This window comes from Typopeltis vanoorti, chromosome 3 (assembly GCF_054136105.1).
Source record: "Typopeltis vanoorti isolate ZY-2024b chromosome 3, IOZ_Tvanoo_1.0, whole genome shotgun sequence".
Taxonomy (NCBI): domain Eukaryota; kingdom Metazoa; phylum Arthropoda; class Arachnida; order Uropygi; family Thelyphonidae; genus Typopeltis; species Typopeltis vanoorti.
In genome coordinates this window covers 12,690,346-12,712,061 of record NC_143551.1, presented here as the reverse complement: position 1 = coordinate 12,712,061, position 21,716 = coordinate 12,690,346, and the positions used below count along the sequence as shown (strand labels likewise).

Sequence of the window (21,716 nt, the reverse complement as noted above, 5' to 3'; positions counted from 1 at the left end):
ACAATCAAAACATCCATGCCCACGGCAGGATCCGAACCCGCATCCTTTTAACTGGAGAGTGGATACGCTAACCACTCGGCATATGTTTCTCTTTTCTTTATAACTCTTTTTATTAACTTACTTTATTTATTTATTTATTTATTTTCTTGTTTTTACAGTTCAAATTAAGAATGCCCAAGTACAGATCAAACAGGTTGAAGGTTTTGATGAAAGATTCAAACCACAGACAAGCAGGTTTGCATTTTAATACATAAATAATTATCAGTGTGTGAAACTTGGTGTATGAAAAGTAAATTTATTTTCTGAAGAGTGTGAATAAATGATATTATTTATAATATTTCACACGTTGTATGATGCAAGACATGATATATGATAAATGATATATGATAAATACATGAAACGGCTAAAGAATTGTCAGTACCCTTGACCATTTTGTTTAATTTGAGTCTCGGGTCTGGGTTAGTCCCGAGAGGGTTGAAAGAGAGGAAAATAGTTCCACTGCATAAAGGAGGTTCCAAGACTGCTGTTGTAAATTACCGACCGATTAGCATATCAGGAATCGTTGTCAAGGTCTTGGAGAAATTAGTCAAGAGAAGAATACAGGATTGGATAGATGAAAATGGGATACTGTATGGGGGACAACATGGTTCTGTGAAAGGTAGATCATGCCTCAGTAACTTGCTCATGTTTTATAACACAGTGACGGCTGAACTGGATAAGGGTAATGGGTTTACAGTGATTCTACTGGACCTTGCCAGGACCTTTGACAGGATACCACATAGAACTCTAATCAGTAAACCAGAGCAGATGGGGATGGATATATAGGGTTGGTGAGATGGATAGGAGAGTGGTTGATGGAGAGATACCAGAGAGTCTTTTATTCAGGAGTAGAGTCCAAAAGATGGCCTGTGACTAGTGGTGTGCCGCAGGGTTCTGTTCTTGGACCACTACTTTTCAATTTGTTCATTAACGATATAGGACTGGGCTAAGGAAAATGGATGTCAATTTAATGTGACAAAGTGTAAGGTTATGCATTTTGTGAAAAGATTAGCAGCAGTATATCACATTGGTGGAACTCCAGGAGATTGATGATGCCAGGGATGTGGGAGTGTTGGTAGATAGGGAGTGGAAGTTTAAGGGGCACATCGCAAAAGTAACTAAATCATCTCATCAAATCACTTGGCTTCTGAAAAATACTTTAGCAAGCAGAGACAAACAAGTTATTGTTCCTTTGTATCGACCCTTGATAAGACCCCATCTAGACTACTGTGCCCAGATACGGGTGCCAGAGTTTCTTCTTGATGGGGAGGAGGAGGAGGGGATCCAGAGACGAGTCACCAAGATGATAGCAGGTCTATGGAATGAACCTCATGAGAACAGGTTGAGGATTTGTGGGTTGCAGAAATTGGTTGATAAGTGAAAAAGGGGTGATATGATTGAGGTATTCAAATTAATGAAGGATTTATATAAGATTAATCCAGAAGATATTTTTGAGAATAGGACTGGTGGTGGGAGGACTAGGGGCCATACATGAAAGCTGGGCAAGAATGTGGTTAGCAGGGGTGTTAGAGCTAGGTTTTTTACTTGGAGAGTGGTGAATGAGTGGAATAAGCTGCCAGAGTCTGTTGTGGGTGCTATGACCGTGAATGAGTTCAAGGCGAGGTATGATAGATACTGTGTGAATGTCGAATAGTTGTTCATGACATGAGTTAGCGCCTCCCTCGATGAGTCTGTCACCTCCTTGGAGTTACCCGAAATAATAATAATAAATAATAATAAAAATGACTCAAAATGCATGATACAGTACTAGTTGCATTAATTCATATGATTAATATCGTTAATTCTTTTGTTTGGTGTATGTGGCATGTAATGAAATAACAATGTTTTTTTTATCTCTTCACAATTTTTAATTATTTTTCTCATTAACTTGCTTAACATAATGAATGAATAGTGCAGATTGTACAGAAGGAATGGTGTGGAGTTTTTGAATATGTGGAATGAGGTTGATAGATTTAAGAATTTATATAAGGTAGATGGCTTGCATTATATGAATGAAATTGGTGACAAGTCTTGAGAAAGTGTTGTTCAGTAAGAGCTTGGAAGTGCAGAGGTATGGAGACTAGAATGTTTTTTTTTTCGGGGGGGGAATCAAATGGAGCCAGACCAAGATAATTTTGCACACCGGGCAGACTATGTGTGTTATTATTATTATTATTCAGAACTCCATGGAGTCAAAAGACTCATCGTGGGAGGTCCTTCCTAAGAAACACAAAATCTATCAAGACTCATCGACGAGAGGTCCCCTCCTAAGAAACACAGAGTCTATCATACCACTCCTTGAATTCATTGACCGTTCTCGCTCGTACCACTCCATCAGACAATGCATTCCATGGTTCAACCACCCTCCATGCAAAGGAACCGCTCCTCACCCTCTTGCTCACAGTTTTCTTTCGTAACTTCCAGGGATGGCCTCTTGTCATCACTCCCTCCTGCTGTTCAACCAAGCGAAGGAACTCCGCGGTGTCAACGCTGTAACCACCTCTCAACAGTTTAAAAGTCTCAATCATATCACTTCTCATTCTTTCATCCACCAAATTCTGCAGTCAAACATTCCCTCAGCCGATCTTCATAACTACCATTATACAGTCCTGAAGCCATCTTTGTTATCTGCCTTTGTTACCTTACCACAGTTAATTTATCCCCTTCAAATCCTGGGGACCAAATCTGAGAACAATAGTCCAAGTGTGGTCTGATCAGGATCTTATACAATGGCATGATAACCCTTTTATCTCTGCAGGTCAGCATCCTCTTCATTATTGCAACAATCCTCAGTGTTACCTTCACCACCTTTGCAATATGTCCCCTAAATTTAAGGTTTCTATCAATCATCAACCCCAGATCTCTTGTCTCCCTTACTTATTCCAGTATAATCTCCTCCCATAGAGTATGCGGTGTCCCAACGATGTCTCCCAAACCTCAAGACCTTATTATATTTTGCTGCATTAAACCGACACCCCCATTCATTTGCCCATCTAGCTGCTAGCTTATTCAAATCCTCTTGCAGGGCTGCCGTGTCTGCACTATTACTAATAATCCTTCCCAGCTTTGCATCTTCTGCAAACAACTGAATAACCCTTTGCAATCCACTGACAATGTCATTGATATAAACGTTAAACAATATAGGTCCCAGTATTGAGTCCTGTGGAACCCCACACGTAACCCTCTGCTTCCTTGAAACTGCCCCACCATACACAACTCTCTGATACCCATCGGACAGCCAATCCTGAATCCAGTTGACCAATCTGACATCCAGACCCATGTGCTGCAACTTAAATATCAGCTTATCAGGTCGCACCCTGTCAAATGCCTTCGCTAAGTCTAAGTAAATGGCAGTATATGCCTTTCCCTCATCTAATGCTCTTGTAACTTTATCATAAAAGACAAGTACATTGCTAAAACAAGAGCGCACCTTCACAAATCCATGTTGACTCTCATAGATAACATTACTCTCATCTGTCCAATGCTGTATATGGTCCTTCACTACTTTCTCCAAGTTCTTACTAACTACTGATGACACACAAACGGGACTATAATTAGACACTTCCAGTCTGCTACCACCCTTATGTAATGGCACTATCTTACCTTCCTTCTATTACATGGGCATCTTTCCCATGGCCAGATTTTCATTGAAAAGCCAGGTCAAAGGCACTGTCAATTCCCTAGCACATTCTCTCAAAACTCGTGGTGAAATACCATCCAGTCCCACACCCTTATTGACATCCAGAGTACTCAGTATTTGAAACACATTCTTCTCCTCCTGTACCTCTAAATCTCAAACCTGCCTTATCCCTCTAGCATTAAAACTGACTCCTCCAGGATGAAATACTCCAATAAAGTGTTCATTGAACAATTCTACTATGTCCTCTGCATCAGTCACTCTATTCCCATTTTTATCCCACAATGTCATTCTTCCACAGTGATTTCCCCTCCTACTGGCCACATAGCTAAAAAATTCCCTAGGATTTTCTTTGGATCTTAGGGCCAATCTCTTCTCATATTCCAGTTTCGTCTTCCTTACCATACTAGTCACTCTTCTGCCTGTATCTTATACTCTTCACGTATCTTCTCTTCACCCGTCTCCTTATATCTCTTCTATAGCCTCTTTTTCGCATGCAATTCCTGCTTAATATTGTTTGTCATCCACTTTACTCCAAATTGTGTCCTCTTATTCACTTGTGGTATACAACTTACCATTGCTGCTAACAAATATTCTTTCATAATTTCCCATGCACTAATTATATCCCGGCCTTCCAATTCCTCACTCCATGAAACTTCCCCAAGTTGACGTCTTGGACTATTATAATCATCATCATCATGAAATTCCTGCCATGTACCCTCAGGGGGTGTACAGGATATGATAGTACTACATGAAAAAAAGTACATCTTACTAACTTCCTATCTACAATTTTCCTACAAATCAGTCTGTTACTTGTCAAGACTCCAACATTATCAGATCTTATATTTCTATCGTCTAAGGCACTTTGTACTGCATCAATCCACCTATATCTTGGTCTTCCTCTGGGTCGTTTTGCTGCCAACCTGGCAGAGAACACTTGTTTTGCTAATCTTTCCTCTCCCATTCTGTTTAAGTGACCATACCACCTGAGATTAGCTCTGCTAATGCATTCCTGGATGCTGACAATGTCAAGTTCTTTCCTAATATCCTCGTTTTTAATATGATATTGCCATTGATGCCATCTGTTCACGCCTATAATCTTTCTCAGGACTCTCATATCTGCGGTCTCTAGTCTTTGGTCAAGTGTTTTACTTCTGACCCAGCTCTCAGATCCGTAAGTTAAAACTGGTTTGAACACTGTCTTGTATACAGCTAATTTAGTGTTTCGACTAATTTCTCTCTTATTCCATATGAATTTATTCAATTGACTTCCCACCATACCAGCTTTGCTGATCCTCTTGTCTATTTCTATATTTAGTTTACCATCTTCAGTAAAAATCGTGCCTAAGTAGCTGAAATGTTTTACTTGTTCCACAGGTTCTCCATTCACAAGACAGTTGACATTTTCAATGATTCTGCCTATTTTCATTGTCTTTGTCTTTTTATTGCTGACCTTCATACCATATGTATTACAACAGCTATTCAATTTAGTCAGAGAATCTTGCAGACTTGTAGCAGATTTATTTAGAAGTATAACATCATCCGCATAAAGCAAAGAGCTGACATTAACATCTCCAATTTTGATATCAGGTTTAATACCACTTTCCTTCATAATGTGATCCATATAGATAATGAATAACAGAGGGGATAATGTACATCCTTGTCTCACGCCAGATTTAACATTAAACCATCTTCTTGTACTTCCTTCAATTCTAACTGCTAACTTACAACTCAAATAAAGACTAAGTATTGCTTGATATAATGCCCCATTGACACCATATAACTAAAATTTGGTCCCCAGGATTTGAAGGGGTAAATTAATTGTGGAAAGATTACATAGGTAGATAACAAAGATGGTTTCAGGCCTGTACAATGTTAGTTATGAGAATCGGCTGAGGGAAACATGGACTGCAGGGTTTGGTAGATAGAAGAAGGAGAGGTGATATGATTGAGATTTTTAAACTGTTGAGAGGTATTATTATTATTATTATTATTATTAAAACAAGACCTCATGGAGTCAAAGACTCATCTAGGAGGTCCTTTTATCTTACACACACATCTCATCATACCGTGTCTTAAACACATTCAAACTACTTGCAGACACCACGCTCTCAGGCAGGGCATTCCAATCACTCACAACTCTGCACGAAAAAAACCTGCCTCTCACTCCCTTACTCACACCCTCCTTATACAGTTTCCAGGGATGACCTCTGGTTCTCCCCTGATCTCCCACTATTCTCTGTAGAACTTCTCCACCATTGATCCTATAACAACCCCTTACCAACTTGTAGGTCTCTATCATATCTCCCCTCTTCCTTCTCTCCACGAGACTCTGCAAATTACATCTTTTCAATCTTTCCTCATACTCAACATTCCAGAGGTCAGAAACTACCTTAGTCATTCGCCTTTGGACCCTCTCCAACATCTCTTCATCCTTCTGAAAACCCGGTGACCAAATCTGGGCACAATAGTCCATCCCTGGAAGCTGTATAAGGAGGGTGTGAGCACTGACAATTAGCATGGACAGTTGTTAATGTTTGGAATATATTGCCTGCGTCTGTGACTCCATGGGGGGAGTCTTACGATAATAATAATAATAACTATACAATATGGTTACAAAATATGAGGTGCTATCAAAAAGAACCTGAACTAGGCTAATAAATCTTCACAACCTACCCAAATTATAGGGTTGACATTGGGAGTTCTTTTGCTTGACAGAATAGTGGGAAGGTGCGATGACAAGGGGCCATTCCTGGAAGTTGTAAAAGGAAGCTGTGAGGGTGAGGAGTGGTTTCTTTGCATGGAGGGTGGTTGAACCATGGAATGCATTGCCTTATAGAGTGGTGAGAGCAAAAACGGTCAATGAGTTCAAGGAATGGTATGATAGACTTGGTGTTTCCTAGGGAGGACCTCCATGAACTCGGAAGAGTACTAATTTGAAGGAGGTTGAGTCCAAATTTAAATTGGGTAGGTTGTGAAGATTTATTAGCCTAGTTCAGGTTCTTTTTGATAGCACCTCATATTTTGTAACCATATTGTATAGTTATTATTATTATTATCGTAAGACTCCCCCCCATGGAGTCACAGATGCAGGCAATATATTCCAAACATTAACAACTGTCCATGCTAATTGTCAGTGCTCACACCCTCCTTATACAGCTTCAAGGGATGACCTATTGTTCTACCCCAATCTCTCATCATTTTTTGAAACACCTCTTCAGCATCGATCCTATAAGAACCCCTTACCAATTTATCATATTACCCCTCTTTCTCCTATCTAATATTATTATTATTATTATCCCAAGATCCTGTGGTGTTAAAGATTCATCTAGGAGGTCCTTTTGTCATACACGCACAGCTCATGATACCGCACCTTAAAGACACTGAAATTATCTGCAGACACCACACTCTCAGGTAATGCATTCCAATCATTCACAACTCTGCATGCAAAAAAACCTGCTTCTCACTCCCCTGCTCACACCTTCTTTGTACAGTTTCCAGGGATGACCTCTGTTTCTCCACTGATCTCTCACTGTTTGCTGTAAAACCTCTCCAACATTGATCCTATAACAATACTAATTTGTAGGTCTCTGTCATATCACCCCTCTTCCAATCAGAAACTATCTTAGTCAGTCACCTCTGAACCACCCTTTCCATCATCTTTTCGTCCTTTTGAAAACCAGGTGACCAAATCTGTGCATAGTCGATGTGTGGCCTATTCAAATCCTTATACAATGGAACAAGAATCTCCTTATTTCTATATGTCAGTATTTTTTGCATTGTTCCCAGAATTCTTTGTGTTGTCCTCACAATTTTGGCAATGTGTCCCCTAAATTTCAGATCCTTATCCACTATCACACCAAGATCTTTTATTTCCTCCACCTCCAATAATATATCCCCACCAAGCTAAATTCTACATGCCATCTTTATTTCCCAAATTTTAAAACATTACATTTTGCAACATTGAACTCGCATCCCCATTCCCATGCCCATTCGCTCAATTTATTCATGTCCTCTTGTAAGACCACAACATCTCTACTCTTCACAGTTTGTCTGAACTTTGAATTGTCTGAAAAATTCACCAATATAATTAACATACAGGTTAAACAGCAATAGCCCTAAAACAGACCTCTGAGGCACCCCATTAGTGACCTTCCTTTTCTGGGATATTGCTCCCCCATACACAAATTGCTGATACCTATTAGATAGCGAAACTTTAATCCAAAACAATAGTATAGTATCCAACCACATCTGCTCTAATTCGACTATCAGCTCATGTGGTAATCTATCAAAAGTCTTTGCAAAATCTAAGTATACTACAGTTATCCCTCTCCTCTGTCCAAGGAAGCCATCACCTTATTGTAATAAGTAACTACTCCTTCTCTTCTTCTTTTCAGCCATTTTCTGTCCACTGCTGTACAAAGGCCTCCTTCAGTTCTTTCCACCTTTCTCTGTTCTTGGCAATGGTTGACCAATTTTCCCAACAAAATTTGACAGTTCATCACCCCCACTTTCTTTTAGGACGTCCTCGGCTTCGTTTCCCTTCTTTTGTAATCCAGTTCATTAGTATGGTGGTCCATCACTCATCTTCTCCTCTGGATAGAATAAGTAACTTATTCTATCCAGATAAGTAACTAGATTACTAAAATATGACCTCTCTTTAATAAATCCATGCTGTCCATCAAAGATAATACTATTTTTTTCAACCCAGTTCTGGATCTTGGTTTTCACCAGCTTCTCCAACAACTTAAATACAACACCTGACACACAGATAGGCCTATAATTTGATGCTTGAGTCCTATCACCTCCCTGAAGCAGCACAATCTTGCTCTCCTTTCACTCTTTTGGAACTTGACCCAGTGCAAGACTCATATTAAAAAAAATGTCAAAACAGATGCCAACTCCCTGACACATTCCATGGTGATATATTATCAAGTCCCACAGCCTTATTAACATCAACTTTGCTCAATTACCCATGCACCTCTTGCTCACTTACAGTCAGTCTCTCTTCCCCATCATCAACTGATCTCAAACTCTCCATGATGTCACATTCACAAGAATAAAAGGCCTTTATGAAGTGCTCATTAAGTATCTCCACTGTATCTTCCACAGCAGTTGTCCTTATACCATTTTCTTCAGTCAATATCATCCTTCCATAGTCATTCTCTTTTTTTTTTTTTTGCTGGCTACATATCCTAAGATTCTTTTTCGCATCATTAACTAACTGCTGCTCATACTTCACTATGGTCTATATGTGGCCTCATACAGTGGAACCAGAATCTCTTTACTTCTATAAGTCAGAATCTTCTGCATCATTGCTAGAATTTATTCTATTGTCCCTCACAGTTTAGGCAATATGTCCTCTGAATTTTAGATCCTTATCCAGCATCACCCCAAGATCTCTTATTTCCTCCACCTCCAACAGTATATCTCTACCAAGAGCAACACCACCCCATCTTTATTTTCAAATTTTAAAACCTTACATTTTGCAACATTGAACTGGCATTCCCACTCCCATGGCCATTCACTCAGTCTAATCTATGCAAGTCATTTTGTAAGGGCACAACTTCTGCTCTACTCTTCATAGTTCATCCCAACTTTGCATCATCTGCAAACAACTGAATATCCCCATTTAAATTTTCCCTAATATCATTAACATACAGGTTAAACATTAATCTTCTTCTTCTTTAGTATTCTGCATTCTTTTAGTAGCAGAAACTTTCCTTCCACTCTCTTCTGTTCTGAGCCTTCTCTTTCAAGGTTGTGTACCTATCTCCATTGAGCATGTCATCTAGCATTGTTTTCCTTACTCTTCCTCTGGGTCTTTTCCATCTATTTTTCCTTTGATGGCATCTCTGATGACTCCATTCCCTCTCAGAATATGTCTGATCCCATTTCCCTTGCTTCTTTTTATCCTTCTTAACAGACTTCTTTCTTCTTCTACTCTTTTGAAGACTTCTTCATTAGTTATTTTATCTGTCCATTTGATTTTTTCCATCCTTCTCCAAATCCACATCTCAAAGCTTTCCAAACTTTTTCGTGAGTTTTCTTTGTTATATTTATGATTTTCTGAGGAATCCCATAGTGCTGCATTAACTTCCATATAGTCTTTCTGTCTATGCTATCAAATGCATGTTCAGCTTCGGAATACATGTTGAACAAAATTGGTGACAGAGAACAGCCTTGTCTTACTTCTCGTCCAATGATACCTGGTTCTCTTGTACCATTTATGTCTCTCACCATGGCAGTTTGTCCCATATATAGTGAGATAATTAGCCTTCTGTCTTTCCAATCTATACCAATCTTTTCCATTTTCTTAACAGTCCAATTGCATCTCTTGTTCCCCTACCCTTCCCGAAACCAAACTGATCTTCTCCAAGAGATTCTTCCACTTCAGATGCAATTCTTCATGTTAAGATTCTCATAAGTATTTTTGATGTATGGGAAATGAGGCTTATTGTTCTAAAATCCTTGCAGTTCACTGCATTACTTTTCTTTGGTATAGGTATAAATATTAAGGTCATAAAATCTTTTGGTAGTAATCGTTGTTATAAATTAAATTTATTATTTTCGTTATTTCTTCAGTTCCTTTCTTCTGATTGTTTCATGAATTCTGCAGGTATTTCATCTATTCCTTCTGTCTTTCCACATTTTAGTTTTTCCACATTCTTTAATGGCCATTTCTACTTCTATCTTCAAAATCTCTGGGCCTAGATCATCTTCATTTACCTTATATATATCTTCTAATGGCAACTCATTTGGTCTATTTTAGATCTTCAATGTATTCCTTCCATCTCATTAGGATTTTATCTTCTTCAGTTATGATTTCTCCATTCTTATTTTCTATGCCTCTAGCTCATATTCCATTTCTCTTGTGATTCATGATTCTTGCTTTTTCATATAAAAGATCATACCTTCCCACTCTCTCATAATTTTCCATTTCTTCACATTGTTTTTAAGCCAATCTTCTCTACTTCTTTCTGCTTCCCTTCTCAACCTGTCATTCAGGGTTCTATATTGTATTTTCCTTTCTGGGGTGTCTTTATTTTTCCATTTTCTTCTTTCTTCCATTAGAGAAATCATCTCATTAGTTATCCAAGGTTTTTTTATTCTTTTAGCTCTTACATATCCGATTTCTTCTTCTGCAATCTTCTTTATTTTCTCTTTAACTTGTTTCCATTTATTTTCTGGATCTTCAGTTTTGAAAACTGAAGATCCAGAAAAAACTTGTTTCCTCTAATTCTTTCTCTAATCTATTTCCAAATTCCTTGGTATTTTTTAATTTCTCTAAGTTTCATTTTTTCCCTTTTCATAGCTTCCTGGTGCATAACACTAGTTACTTTCACCTTCTGGAATACTACTCCCCATACACAACTTATTGATACCTATCAGACAGCCAATCTCCAATCCAATATTTCCCAACGTTTTTTGGATCATGCCCCCACCTCGATGCCTCAAAGATTTTGATGTCCCCCCCCCCCCCGCCGAGAATGGTGAGGGTTTTGAGTATATTAGTGATGAGGTGATGAATGAACATCATTTTCTAATTGCCCCCCTGTGGGGCGTACGCCCCACATTGAGAAATACTACTCCAATCCAATACACTAGTCTAATATCCAACTCTATATGCTCTAGTTTGACTATCAACTTATCATGTGGTAATCTACAAAAGCTTTTGCAAAGTCTAAGTATGCTACTGTGTATCCATCTCCCACATCCAATGCTGCTGTCTTCCTATTGTAATAAGTAAGCAGATTACTAAACATTACCTTCTTTTAGCAAATCGATGCTGTTCCATCAAAGATAATACGATTGTTTTCAACCTAATTCTGAATCCTGATTCTCACATGACTCTTCAACTTTAACCAGAACACGTAACACACAGATTGGCCTATAATTTGATGCTTGAATTCCTTTATGAGCGGTACGATCTTGCCTCCTTCCGCTTCTTTGGAACGTGGCCTAATCTAAGAATCATATTATACAAATATGTCAAGGCAGATGTCAACTCAGTGGTACATTACTTCAAAATACACAGTGATATATCAAGTTCCACAGCCTTATTACTATTAAATTTGCTTAATTCCTCATATACTCTTCCTCATTCACAGTCAGTCTCTCCTCATCATCATCCACTACTCTCAAACTGTCCACGAAGTCACATTCACAATGCTGAAAGACCTTTACAAACTGCTTATTAAATATCTCAATTATATCCTCTGCAGCAGTTTTCCTTATACCATTTTTTTCCAATTAATACCGTCTTCTTTTCAGCCATTTTCTGTCCACTGCTGGACAAAGGCCTACTCCAGTTCTTTCCACTTTTCTCTGTTCTTGGCAATGGTTGACTAATTTTCCCCAACAAAATTTGACAATTCATCACCCCACCTTCTTTTAGGACATCCTCGGCCTCGTTTCCCTTTTGTCGGAATCCAGTTCATTAGTATGGTGGTCCATCACTCATCTTCTCTTCTGGATAGATGTCTGGTCCATTTCCATTTTAGTCGCTAATGGTAAAGAATGATGTCAGTGATGTGAATCTGGCTTCTTATGCAGGTGTTTTGCTTCTTATCTTTTAACGTGATGCCTAGCATTAACCTCCGTTTTTCTTTGAGTTGTTAATTTATTTGCCATTGCTTTTGTTAGTGACCAGGTTTCACAACCATATGAGATGACTGGAAGTATACACTGGTTAAATGCCTTTTTAAACAGAGTGGGACATCATTGTTTTGAAAACTGCTTTTCAATTTTCTGAATGCACTCCAGGCAAGTTGAACTCTCCTATTTATTTCCTTTTGGAGTCCACAGTTTTCTGAAGAGACGCTTTCCAAGAAATTGTTTTCTATTATTATGTTTTTTGGTGTTACAAAATGATTAAACATGATTTTAGTTTTTCTCTGTTTATTTTTAGACCGACTTTTCTGCTTTCATGATATAGGTCTTCTATCATTATATTAAGGTCTTCTGGAGTGTTTGCAAAAATTATTATATCATCTGCATATCTTAGGTGTGTTAAGTTTCTGTTATTAATTTTTATACCAAGGTTTGTCCAGTTTATATTATTAAATATTTCTTGAAGGAGTGCTGTAAAGATTTTGGGTGATAGAGAGTCTCCTTGTCAGACACCTTTTTCAACTGATATTTTATTGCTACTCATGTAAAGTTGGATTGTTGCTGTTGCAGTGTGGTATATTGCCTGAAGGAGGTCCATATATTCTCCAGGAACTCCCTGATTCTGGAGTGCTTTGATTATTGCATTAGTTTTGATGGAATCAAATGCTTTTTCATAATCAATGAAAGCTAAACAGAGAGGCAATTGGTTTTCTTCTGCTTTTTCTATTATTTATTTTACTGCAAAGCCTTTATGGAATTCTGCTTGTTCTACTGGTTGATTTGAATCTAGAAGAGGGGTTAACCCGTTTGTTATTACTTTTGTGAGAATTTTGTACAGATTAGAGAGAATACTAATTGGTCTATAGTTCTTTACTTCTTCTTTGTCCTCTTTTTTAAATAACAGTATCAGAGTAGCATTTTTCCAATTTTCTGGTATCTTCTCCTCTTCTAAGGCATAGATTTAGTAAGTTTGTGACATGGTGAATTATATTATTTCCTCCCCATTTAATTAATCCTATGTGAATTAGGTCTTCACCAGGACATTTTCCATTTTTCATTTGTTTTAATGCTTGTTTTATTTTATCTGAAGTGAATGGGAGGATGAATTCCATATGCGATGGAGAAGAGTTATTTATATTTGATTTATCTATTGAAGGATCACTATAGAGTTCTTTATAAAATTCTTTTAGCCTGCTTAGGATTTGTTCTTGGATCCTTATTGTAGTTCCATTCTTACCTTTTATTGCAGTTATTTGACTTTTGCCAACTGATAAATATTAGTATTTTCATATTTTATTGTTTTCAATTGTATTAGTTTTGATGGAATCAAATGCTTTTTCATAATCAATGAAGGCTAAACAGAGAGGTTTAGCTAACTGCTGCTCATACTGAAGTTTTCTATCCTGCTCATTACCATCTATATTCCCTGATCTTTAGCAACATCTTACAAAATATATTGTCTTATAAACATCTATCTTGCACCATATACTCTCAAAGCCATTTGTGTTATTTCCACTAAGATTCTCCACCCTGAGAGTGCAGAATTCATTTTTTATCTTGACTAACACTCCACCACCATGTTTACCTTCCCTATCCTGCCAAAATATGCTATACCCTTTGATTTCTATCTCTGTTAGAACATCCTCCTCATTTAACTAAGTTTAATTGATACTAACAAAGTTTGAAGATACTGAGTCAGTGAATGCTACAAACTCATTCCCTTTATTCCTAATCCTGGCATTTGTATACAGAAAAAAACTCAGTGTATTGCCAGTCTTCTTATAGCCATTATTACTCCTCCCATACTCCACCTGGTTCTGTAATATAGCTTACACTCCCTCATTTCTTGAGCCAATATCCTCACGTGAACCATGTCTGCAACATTCCACATGTGCAATTTTAGTTTCCTTGTCCTGACTCTCACTTGCCCAGAAAACAACAGTCTCTCTCTAAATGTATTCTCTTCTGCATTCAGATGTAATCCATCTTTTGCATACAGCTCTCTTCTATCCTCAATCGTACTTCATGCATCTACATATTTTAAACCTCTTTTCCTGCAAATTCTTGCTATCATCTCATTTGTCATCACTGCCCTTTTTCTCCACTCTGCATTATGCTCGCTCTTTCCTCAGACACATTTCTGCTGCACCAATTCTAACATCAACCTCAAATCTCACATTACATGATTCAGATCATTCATCCCAACCATTACCATCATCTCCTCTACACTTTCAGTTATTTGCCAATGTTGTTTGCCTTCAGGAGGATTTGAATAAACTGACCAGATGGGCAAGTGAATGGAGATGTTATTTTAATACACAAAATATAAGGTCTTAAAATTTTGGGTGCATCGATGGAAAGTCTTTTTCTCCACTCTGCATTATGCTCGCTCTTTCCTCAGACACATTTCTGCTACACTAATTCTAACATCAACCTCAAATCTCACATTACATGATTCAGATCATTCATCCCAACCATTACCATCATCTCCTCTACACTTTCACTTTCAGTTATTTGCCAATGTTGTTTGCCTTCAGGAGGATTTGAATAAGCTGACCAGATGGGCAAGCAAATGGAGATGTTATTTTAATACACAAAATATAAGGTCTTAAAATTTTGGGTGCATCGATGGAAAGTTGTTTACTCCATTGGTGTAACAATACTGGAAGAAGTGAAGAAGACAAGGGAGCTTGGGGTGATGACTGAGAGAAATTTGAGATTTAGGGGACATATTGTGAAGGTAATCCTCCTCCTTCCCCTCCTTCTCCAAAAAAGGAGGAGAAGAGGAAGGAGGGTGTGAACAGGGGAATGAGAAGCAGGTTCTTTGCATGATTAAAACATTGAAACTGTTGAGAAGTATTCACAAAGATTGACACTGGGGAGATTTTTTATATAGTAGAGCAAAGGGAAGGAATGAGGCTATCATTGAAGTTGCTATAAGGAGGTGGTGAGTAGGAGGACAGAAGTGGGTTTTTTGCATGGAGAGTGGTTTAACCATGGAATTCCTTGTCTAATAGTGTCTCCCATGATGAGTCTTGTGGCTCCATGAAAGTCTATAATAATAATGATAATAATAGTAATAATAATTATCTCTATCAATATAAATAATATTATAGTTTTGATGTGGTTTTTTTTTTCACCTGAGGCCAGGCTAGTAGGTTTTTAAATGGTTGACCAAATTAGTGACACTTTGACATAACTTAATATGAAGTTTCAAACACTGGGTGATTATCTTGGTTTATATTAAATGAAAGGTATTACTCTAACACAGTAATTGTCTTCATAATTTACCATAATCATGAAGTCTCATTAATGAACATTATTTTTGAACAGGTCAAGATGAATCTAAAGATTCATCGTGACCTTATTCCTTATTTTATGCAACCATCAATGAAATAATCATCTTTAAAGAATTATTTAATTAATAATTTTAGTAATTAATCTTCTGGCACGTGGCAACAGTTTATTTGGTGATCCACCGAGTGTTCTGTACTTTGTATTCCATTCCTTTAAATGTTTGTTCTACACTGAGGATGTACTGTTACCTTCAGTACGAAATATTTGTACCTTTATTTAATTAAAGTTATTACTGTGGCCTTAAAGATACATATTAAAAGATACATGTTCCATTATTAATCAGGTCAAGATGATCAATTCCATTATCAAATTGTGACCAAAAGAAACAGTTGATATATTAAGAGTTATTGTTATTTTTTTTCCAGATTTATACATTTAGGATTCAAAATTCTAAGTAGTTACATAAATGTTATTAAAGTTTATTTCAGTTAATTAGGCTTATTAACAGTAAGTTATTTCTTTTTAAGTGCCTATCAACTCAATGCCAGTGCTCTGTATAGTGAATTGAATCTTTATGATGGGCCACCCTTGGAATTTGCACATTTGATTCATTATCCTCTGAAAGCTTCCAATGATTTTTGCACTCTTGCTGATGTCATTTTTAGTGGACAAGCTCTTGATGGACAACTCGTTAATCTTCTTGTTGCTGTTAGAGATGTATGTTAACATTTTTTTCTGGTTTAATTTACTTGAGCTAATATTTATAAAAATGTATTTCATAAGGAGGAAATGAGCAAGAGTGTTAGTGGTGAGTGTGGGAAAAAATAATTTAGTTGGACATAAGGAGAATGTAAGGATGGATATCGGGAAGTTATTGAGAAGAGTGAAAGATAACAGTAAAGTGGGAAAGGTTGTCCGTGTGTTACTGCGGTATGACGAGTTGAGACAAAGAGCAAGAGTCATGAATGGCATACTGGCAGAGCTGTGAGGCGAAGGGAATGCAGTTTGAGGATACATGGAATGTATTTGGAGAACAAATGGATCAGTACAAAAGTGGCAGATTGCCTTTGAATGGTTTTGGAGTGAGTGGCCTGGAGAAATTGTTGCTAAAAGGAGTTGAGTGTTTGATGCAAGTAAGAGATTAGAGGAAATAAGAGATGAAGTGAAAGATCAGGAGAGTGAAATGGATGAGACTAAAGTGCTTAGTAATTAAAATAGTAGTAGTAGTGTGAGAGATGAAAAAAGAATGGGAATGCAAGAGGAACAGGGAAAAGGAGGGAGACATGCCATAAGGAGAGCAGATGTTGGAAGTAATAGTGAAGGTGTGTATGAGGATGATTAGCATAGAAATGAAATAGATCGGGATGTGAAGGGGATGCTAAGGAGATATATGGAGTAAATAGTGATAAAGGTGATTAGGCAAGGGCAAGTGTGGTGGGGAAATTACAACCAGCAGGTAGCTTGGGTAGGACTGGTTATAGACCTAAAAGTGAACTGTTATGCTTATTTACAAATCCCAGGAGCATCAGAAATAAGGGAGATGAAATTGTTTCACTCATTTAGTTTATTTGCCCCAAAATTGTTGGAATAAGTGAAACATAGTTGAATCAGGATATATCCTGATGGGAATAGAAATAGAAGGGTACAATGTTTTTCGTAGGATAGAAAGGACAAGAACAGATGGGGAGAGAGTGCCACTGATGATAATAGGCAAATTATGTCCACATAAAGTAGACATGAGAGGGAAATAGTGGCAATGGTTTTGAGGCAGTGTTGTATGAGGTGGAAGTTGACAGGAAGATATATTTAGTTGGATGCTGCTATAGGCCAGGAAATGTGGAGGATTGAGAAGAAGAAGAAATGTATAAGCAACTTCAGTTAGTGAACAAGGGAAGGGTGATTATTATGGATGATTTTAATTGTGGCAATATAGATTTGAATGAAAATAGCATTTGGGAATAAGGAAAAAGTTTGTGAGATTTTGAATGAAGGGATTAAACATGAGTTCTGGAAGAAGAAGAAAGCACAGGATGAATAATGGTAATAATCCGATGCACAAGGGGCATAAAGAGCAGGAAAGGTGAGTGACTCAGTTCATAAGCATAGCAAAAGTGCAGTGTGAGCAGAATTTATAAAATCAGTGGCAAGCAGAAAGAAGTATGATATAGCAAGATGATGTTGATGGATGAAAGTGGATGATTAGTAACTGGTGCAGAGGACATGATTGAGGTATTCAGTGAGCAGTTCATCAGAGTGTTTCATCCTCAGTGAAATCAGAAGCTCAAGTGCAGAGATATATGAGAGAAGACTTACTGGTGAGTGAGCACAAGTTATATATGAAGAGTAAGGTTAGTAAGCTAGATGTCAATAAGACTTGATGACATGTTATTATTATCATTATTATCATTATTATTATTATTACCCCAAGACCCTATGGAATCAAAGACTCATCTAGGAGGTCCTTTTATCATACCATGCCTTAAACATACTCAAATTCTTTGCAGACACCACACTCTTGGCAAGGCATTCCAATCATTCACAACTCTGCATGCAAAAAACCTGCATCTCACTCTCCTGCTCACACCCTCTTTGTACAGTTCTCCCCTGATCTCCCACTGTTTTCTATAGAACTTCTCCGACATTAATCCTGTAACAACCCCTTACTAACTGGTAGATCTCTATCATATCTTCCCTTTTCCTCCTATCCACTAGATTCTGCAAATAGCATATTCTCAATCTTTCTTCATATTCAACATTCCAGAAGTTAGATACTGCCTTAGCCAATCACCTCTGGACCCTTTCCAACATCTCTTCGTCCTATATATTGTCGGAGGAGGAGGATATGTATCTTGGGGTGATAGTGGATAAGAATCAGAAATTTAGGGGATGCATTGTGAAAACAACAAAAAGACTTCTGGAAATGATGTGGAGGACACTGAATTGTAGAAGTAGGGAGATTCTTGTTTCATTGTTTTCCACATCATTCCCAGAAGTCTTTTTGTTGTTTTCACAATGCATCCCCTAAATTTCTGATTCTTATCCACTATCACCCCAAGATCTATTTCCTCCTCCTCCGACAATATATCCCCACCAAGCATAAATTCTACATCCCATCTTTGTTTCCCAAATTTTAAGACCTTACATTTTGCAACATTGAACTTGCATCCCCATTCCCTTGCCCAATCACTCAATTTATTGAAGTTTTCTTCTAAGGCCACAACATCTTCTCTACTCTTCATAGTTTGTCCCAACTTTGCATATCTACAAACGACTGAATATCTCCATCCAAATCTTCACCTATATCATTAACATACAAGTTAAACAGTAATATCCCTAAAACAGACCCTTGAGGTTTGCCGCTAGTGAATTTCCCTTTGCGGGTTGTTGTTGCTCCACCATACACAACTTGCTGATACCTATCAGATAGCCAGTCTCCGATCCAATGCACTAATCTAATATCAAACCCCATCTGCTCTAGTGTGACTATCAATTTATCATGTGGTAATCTATCAAAAGCCTTTGCAAAATCCAAGTATATTACTATGTATCCCTCTCCTCTGTCCAAGGAAGCTGTCACCTTATTGTAATAAGTAGATTACTAAAACGTGACCTCCCTTTAACAAATCCATGCTGTCCATCAAAGAGAATAACATTGTTGTCACCCCAATTCTGGATCCTAGTCCTAGTTCTCATAAGCTTCTACAACAACTTAACCACAACATTTGACACACAGATAGGGCTGTAATTTGATGCTTGAGTTCTATCATCTCCCTTATGAAGCAGCACAATCTTACTCTCTTTCCACTCCTTAGGAACTTGACCCAGTGCAAGACTCATAGTAAAAAATATGTCAAGGCAGATGTCAACTCCCTGACACATTCCTTCAGCATATGTGGTGATATATTATCAAGTCCCACAGCCTTATTAACATCATCAAGTTTGCTCAACTTCCCATACTCCTCTTGCTCACTTACAGTCAGTCTCTAATCCCCATTATCAGCTGCTCTCAATCTCTCCATGAAGTCACATTCATTAAGTATCTACACCATATCTTTTGCAAAAGCTGTCCTTATACCATTTTCTCCAATCAGTGTCATCCTTCCATATCATTCTTTTTTTCGCTGGCTACATATCGAAAGAACTCCCTAGGATTCTTTTTGGCTTCATTAGCTAACTGCTGCTCATTCCTCAATTTTGCTACCCTTACATTACAAAGCCTTGCCTGGTCTTTGTAATCCTCATGGAATTGGTTATTACCACTTCTCTTATGCTCCCTCCACAATGCCCTTTTTCTCTGTCATGCTTAATCTCTTCATTCATCCATTTCACACCTACCTTATTTACCTTCTCACCCTTGGAATGCATTTAGATATTGCATCTACTAGAGTGTTTTTGAAAGTCCCCCAAGCTGCATTGATCTCTTCTCCAGCTAACTCCTCATTCCATGCTACACCTGCAAGCTGTCTCCTGAGCTCTTCATAATCGCCACCCTTGTAGTTTCACATATACCTTTTTCTCACAGTCCTCACACTGCTGGCAACCACCAAGGTATCACTTCATGGTCACTCTCACCAATTGAAGGATGATTGGACACCTCATTTATAATTGAGATGTCCACTCACCCTCTGATGATTACATCCTCTGATGAGATGATCAAATCCAAGACCCTCAATTCTCATGTGCCCTCATTTAGATACTGTCTGAGGTAGTTGTCCCTCAAAAACTCAAGAAAGTAATTTTCTTTACTTCCAGTTGCTATCTCATCTTCCCAGTCTATATTGATATAATTAAAGTCACTCATAATGATCACCCTTTTCTTATTGGCTTGACTAATTTGATTATACATTTCATAGTCACTACCAACCACATTACCAGGTCTATAACAACATCCAACCAAGTATTTCATTCTATTCACCTCTATCTCACACCATACTGCCTCAAAGTCACTGGCACTATTTCCCTTTTGCATCTCTACTTTGTATGGACATAACTCCTCCTCCCTTTTTATCCTTTCTATTCTCACAAAACACATCATACCCTTCCATCTCTATTCCTGTCAAGATGTCGTCCTCATCCAGCCATGTCTCACTTATTCCAACAACTTTTGGCTGAACCTGATTAGGAAGAGTCTTGCAACAACACAAGTCCTAAAGAAGTTGAAGGCAAAATTGCTCCACTTCACAAAGGTGGTGATAAGGCTATCAATTATAGGCTGATCTGTATATCTGTAGTTGTACAATGGGAGGAGAGGTAGAACAAAGTGATATCCTTGAAAGCTGTATAAGATGGGTGTGAGTAGGGGCATAAGGAGTGGATTCTTTCTCTGCATGGGCTGGTTAGTGGATATTGTGGTGAATGTGGATACGTTAAATGAGTTCAAGGAATGGTTTGATGAGCTTTGTTTGTTTGTAGTGTGTGTGTGTACCTCCCACAGTGAATCTTTTGACTCCATGGGGGTCTGAAGTCTGATGTTAATAATAATAATAAGAAGAAGAAGCATCATCTTGAAATATTACTAAGATCCATACTTTAGTTCACTTATTTTATATAAGTTGGACTGGTTGGCCAAGTGGATAGCATACCCACTTGCCTAACCAGGCACCAACTAACAGGCTGTGGATTCAAATTTGGCCCTTGGCATGGATGCTTGTGATTACTATTATTATTATTTTCTTGTGTTTTATGGAGTCACAAGTTCTAAAAAGATACAACCTTATAATCAATTACAGAGCATATAAAAAATGATGTGGGTTTGAATCACGCCATGGCATAGATGTTTGTGATTGTCTGTGAAAATACTGGTGGTGGTTGGTGGGCAGTAGATGGTATTGGTGTAGATGATGTGGCTCACTGTAGTTAGCAGAGATGGAGAGTTGTAGAGTAGGTGCTCTCCCTCGATAACTCTTTGAACTCCCTGGCGGTGTCACGTAATAATAATAATTCTTGTTTGCACCCTTCCCACAGCTTCTTTATCCCTTGGAACCTGGTAGACGAAATCTGTGCACAGTGGTCTAGGTGCGGTCATCTCAAGGCCTTATAAAGATGCAAAATGACTTTCTTATCCTTACATGTCAAGGTTTGCTTCAACATCTCAATTATCTTCTGAGTTGTATTTGCAACTTTGAACTTC

At 37.9% G+C, this 21,716-nt stretch overlaps 1 protein-coding gene across 1 annotated transcript in view; it reads left to right on the top strand.

Annotated features, from left to right (window-relative positions):
* hdm (meiosis specific with OB domains hold'em) overlaps positions 1 to 21,716 on the top strand; it is a 297,283-nt gene that overhangs the window by 132,362 nt on the left and 143,205 nt on the right. The window contains exons 4-5 of the mRNA XM_090415441.1: positions 159 to 234; positions 16,114 to 16,303. Coding sequence (XP_090271567.1) covers positions 159 to 234; positions 16,114 to 16,303 — 266 coding nt within the window. The remainder of the gene's footprint in view (positions 1 to 158; positions 235 to 16,113; positions 16,304 to 21,716) is intronic.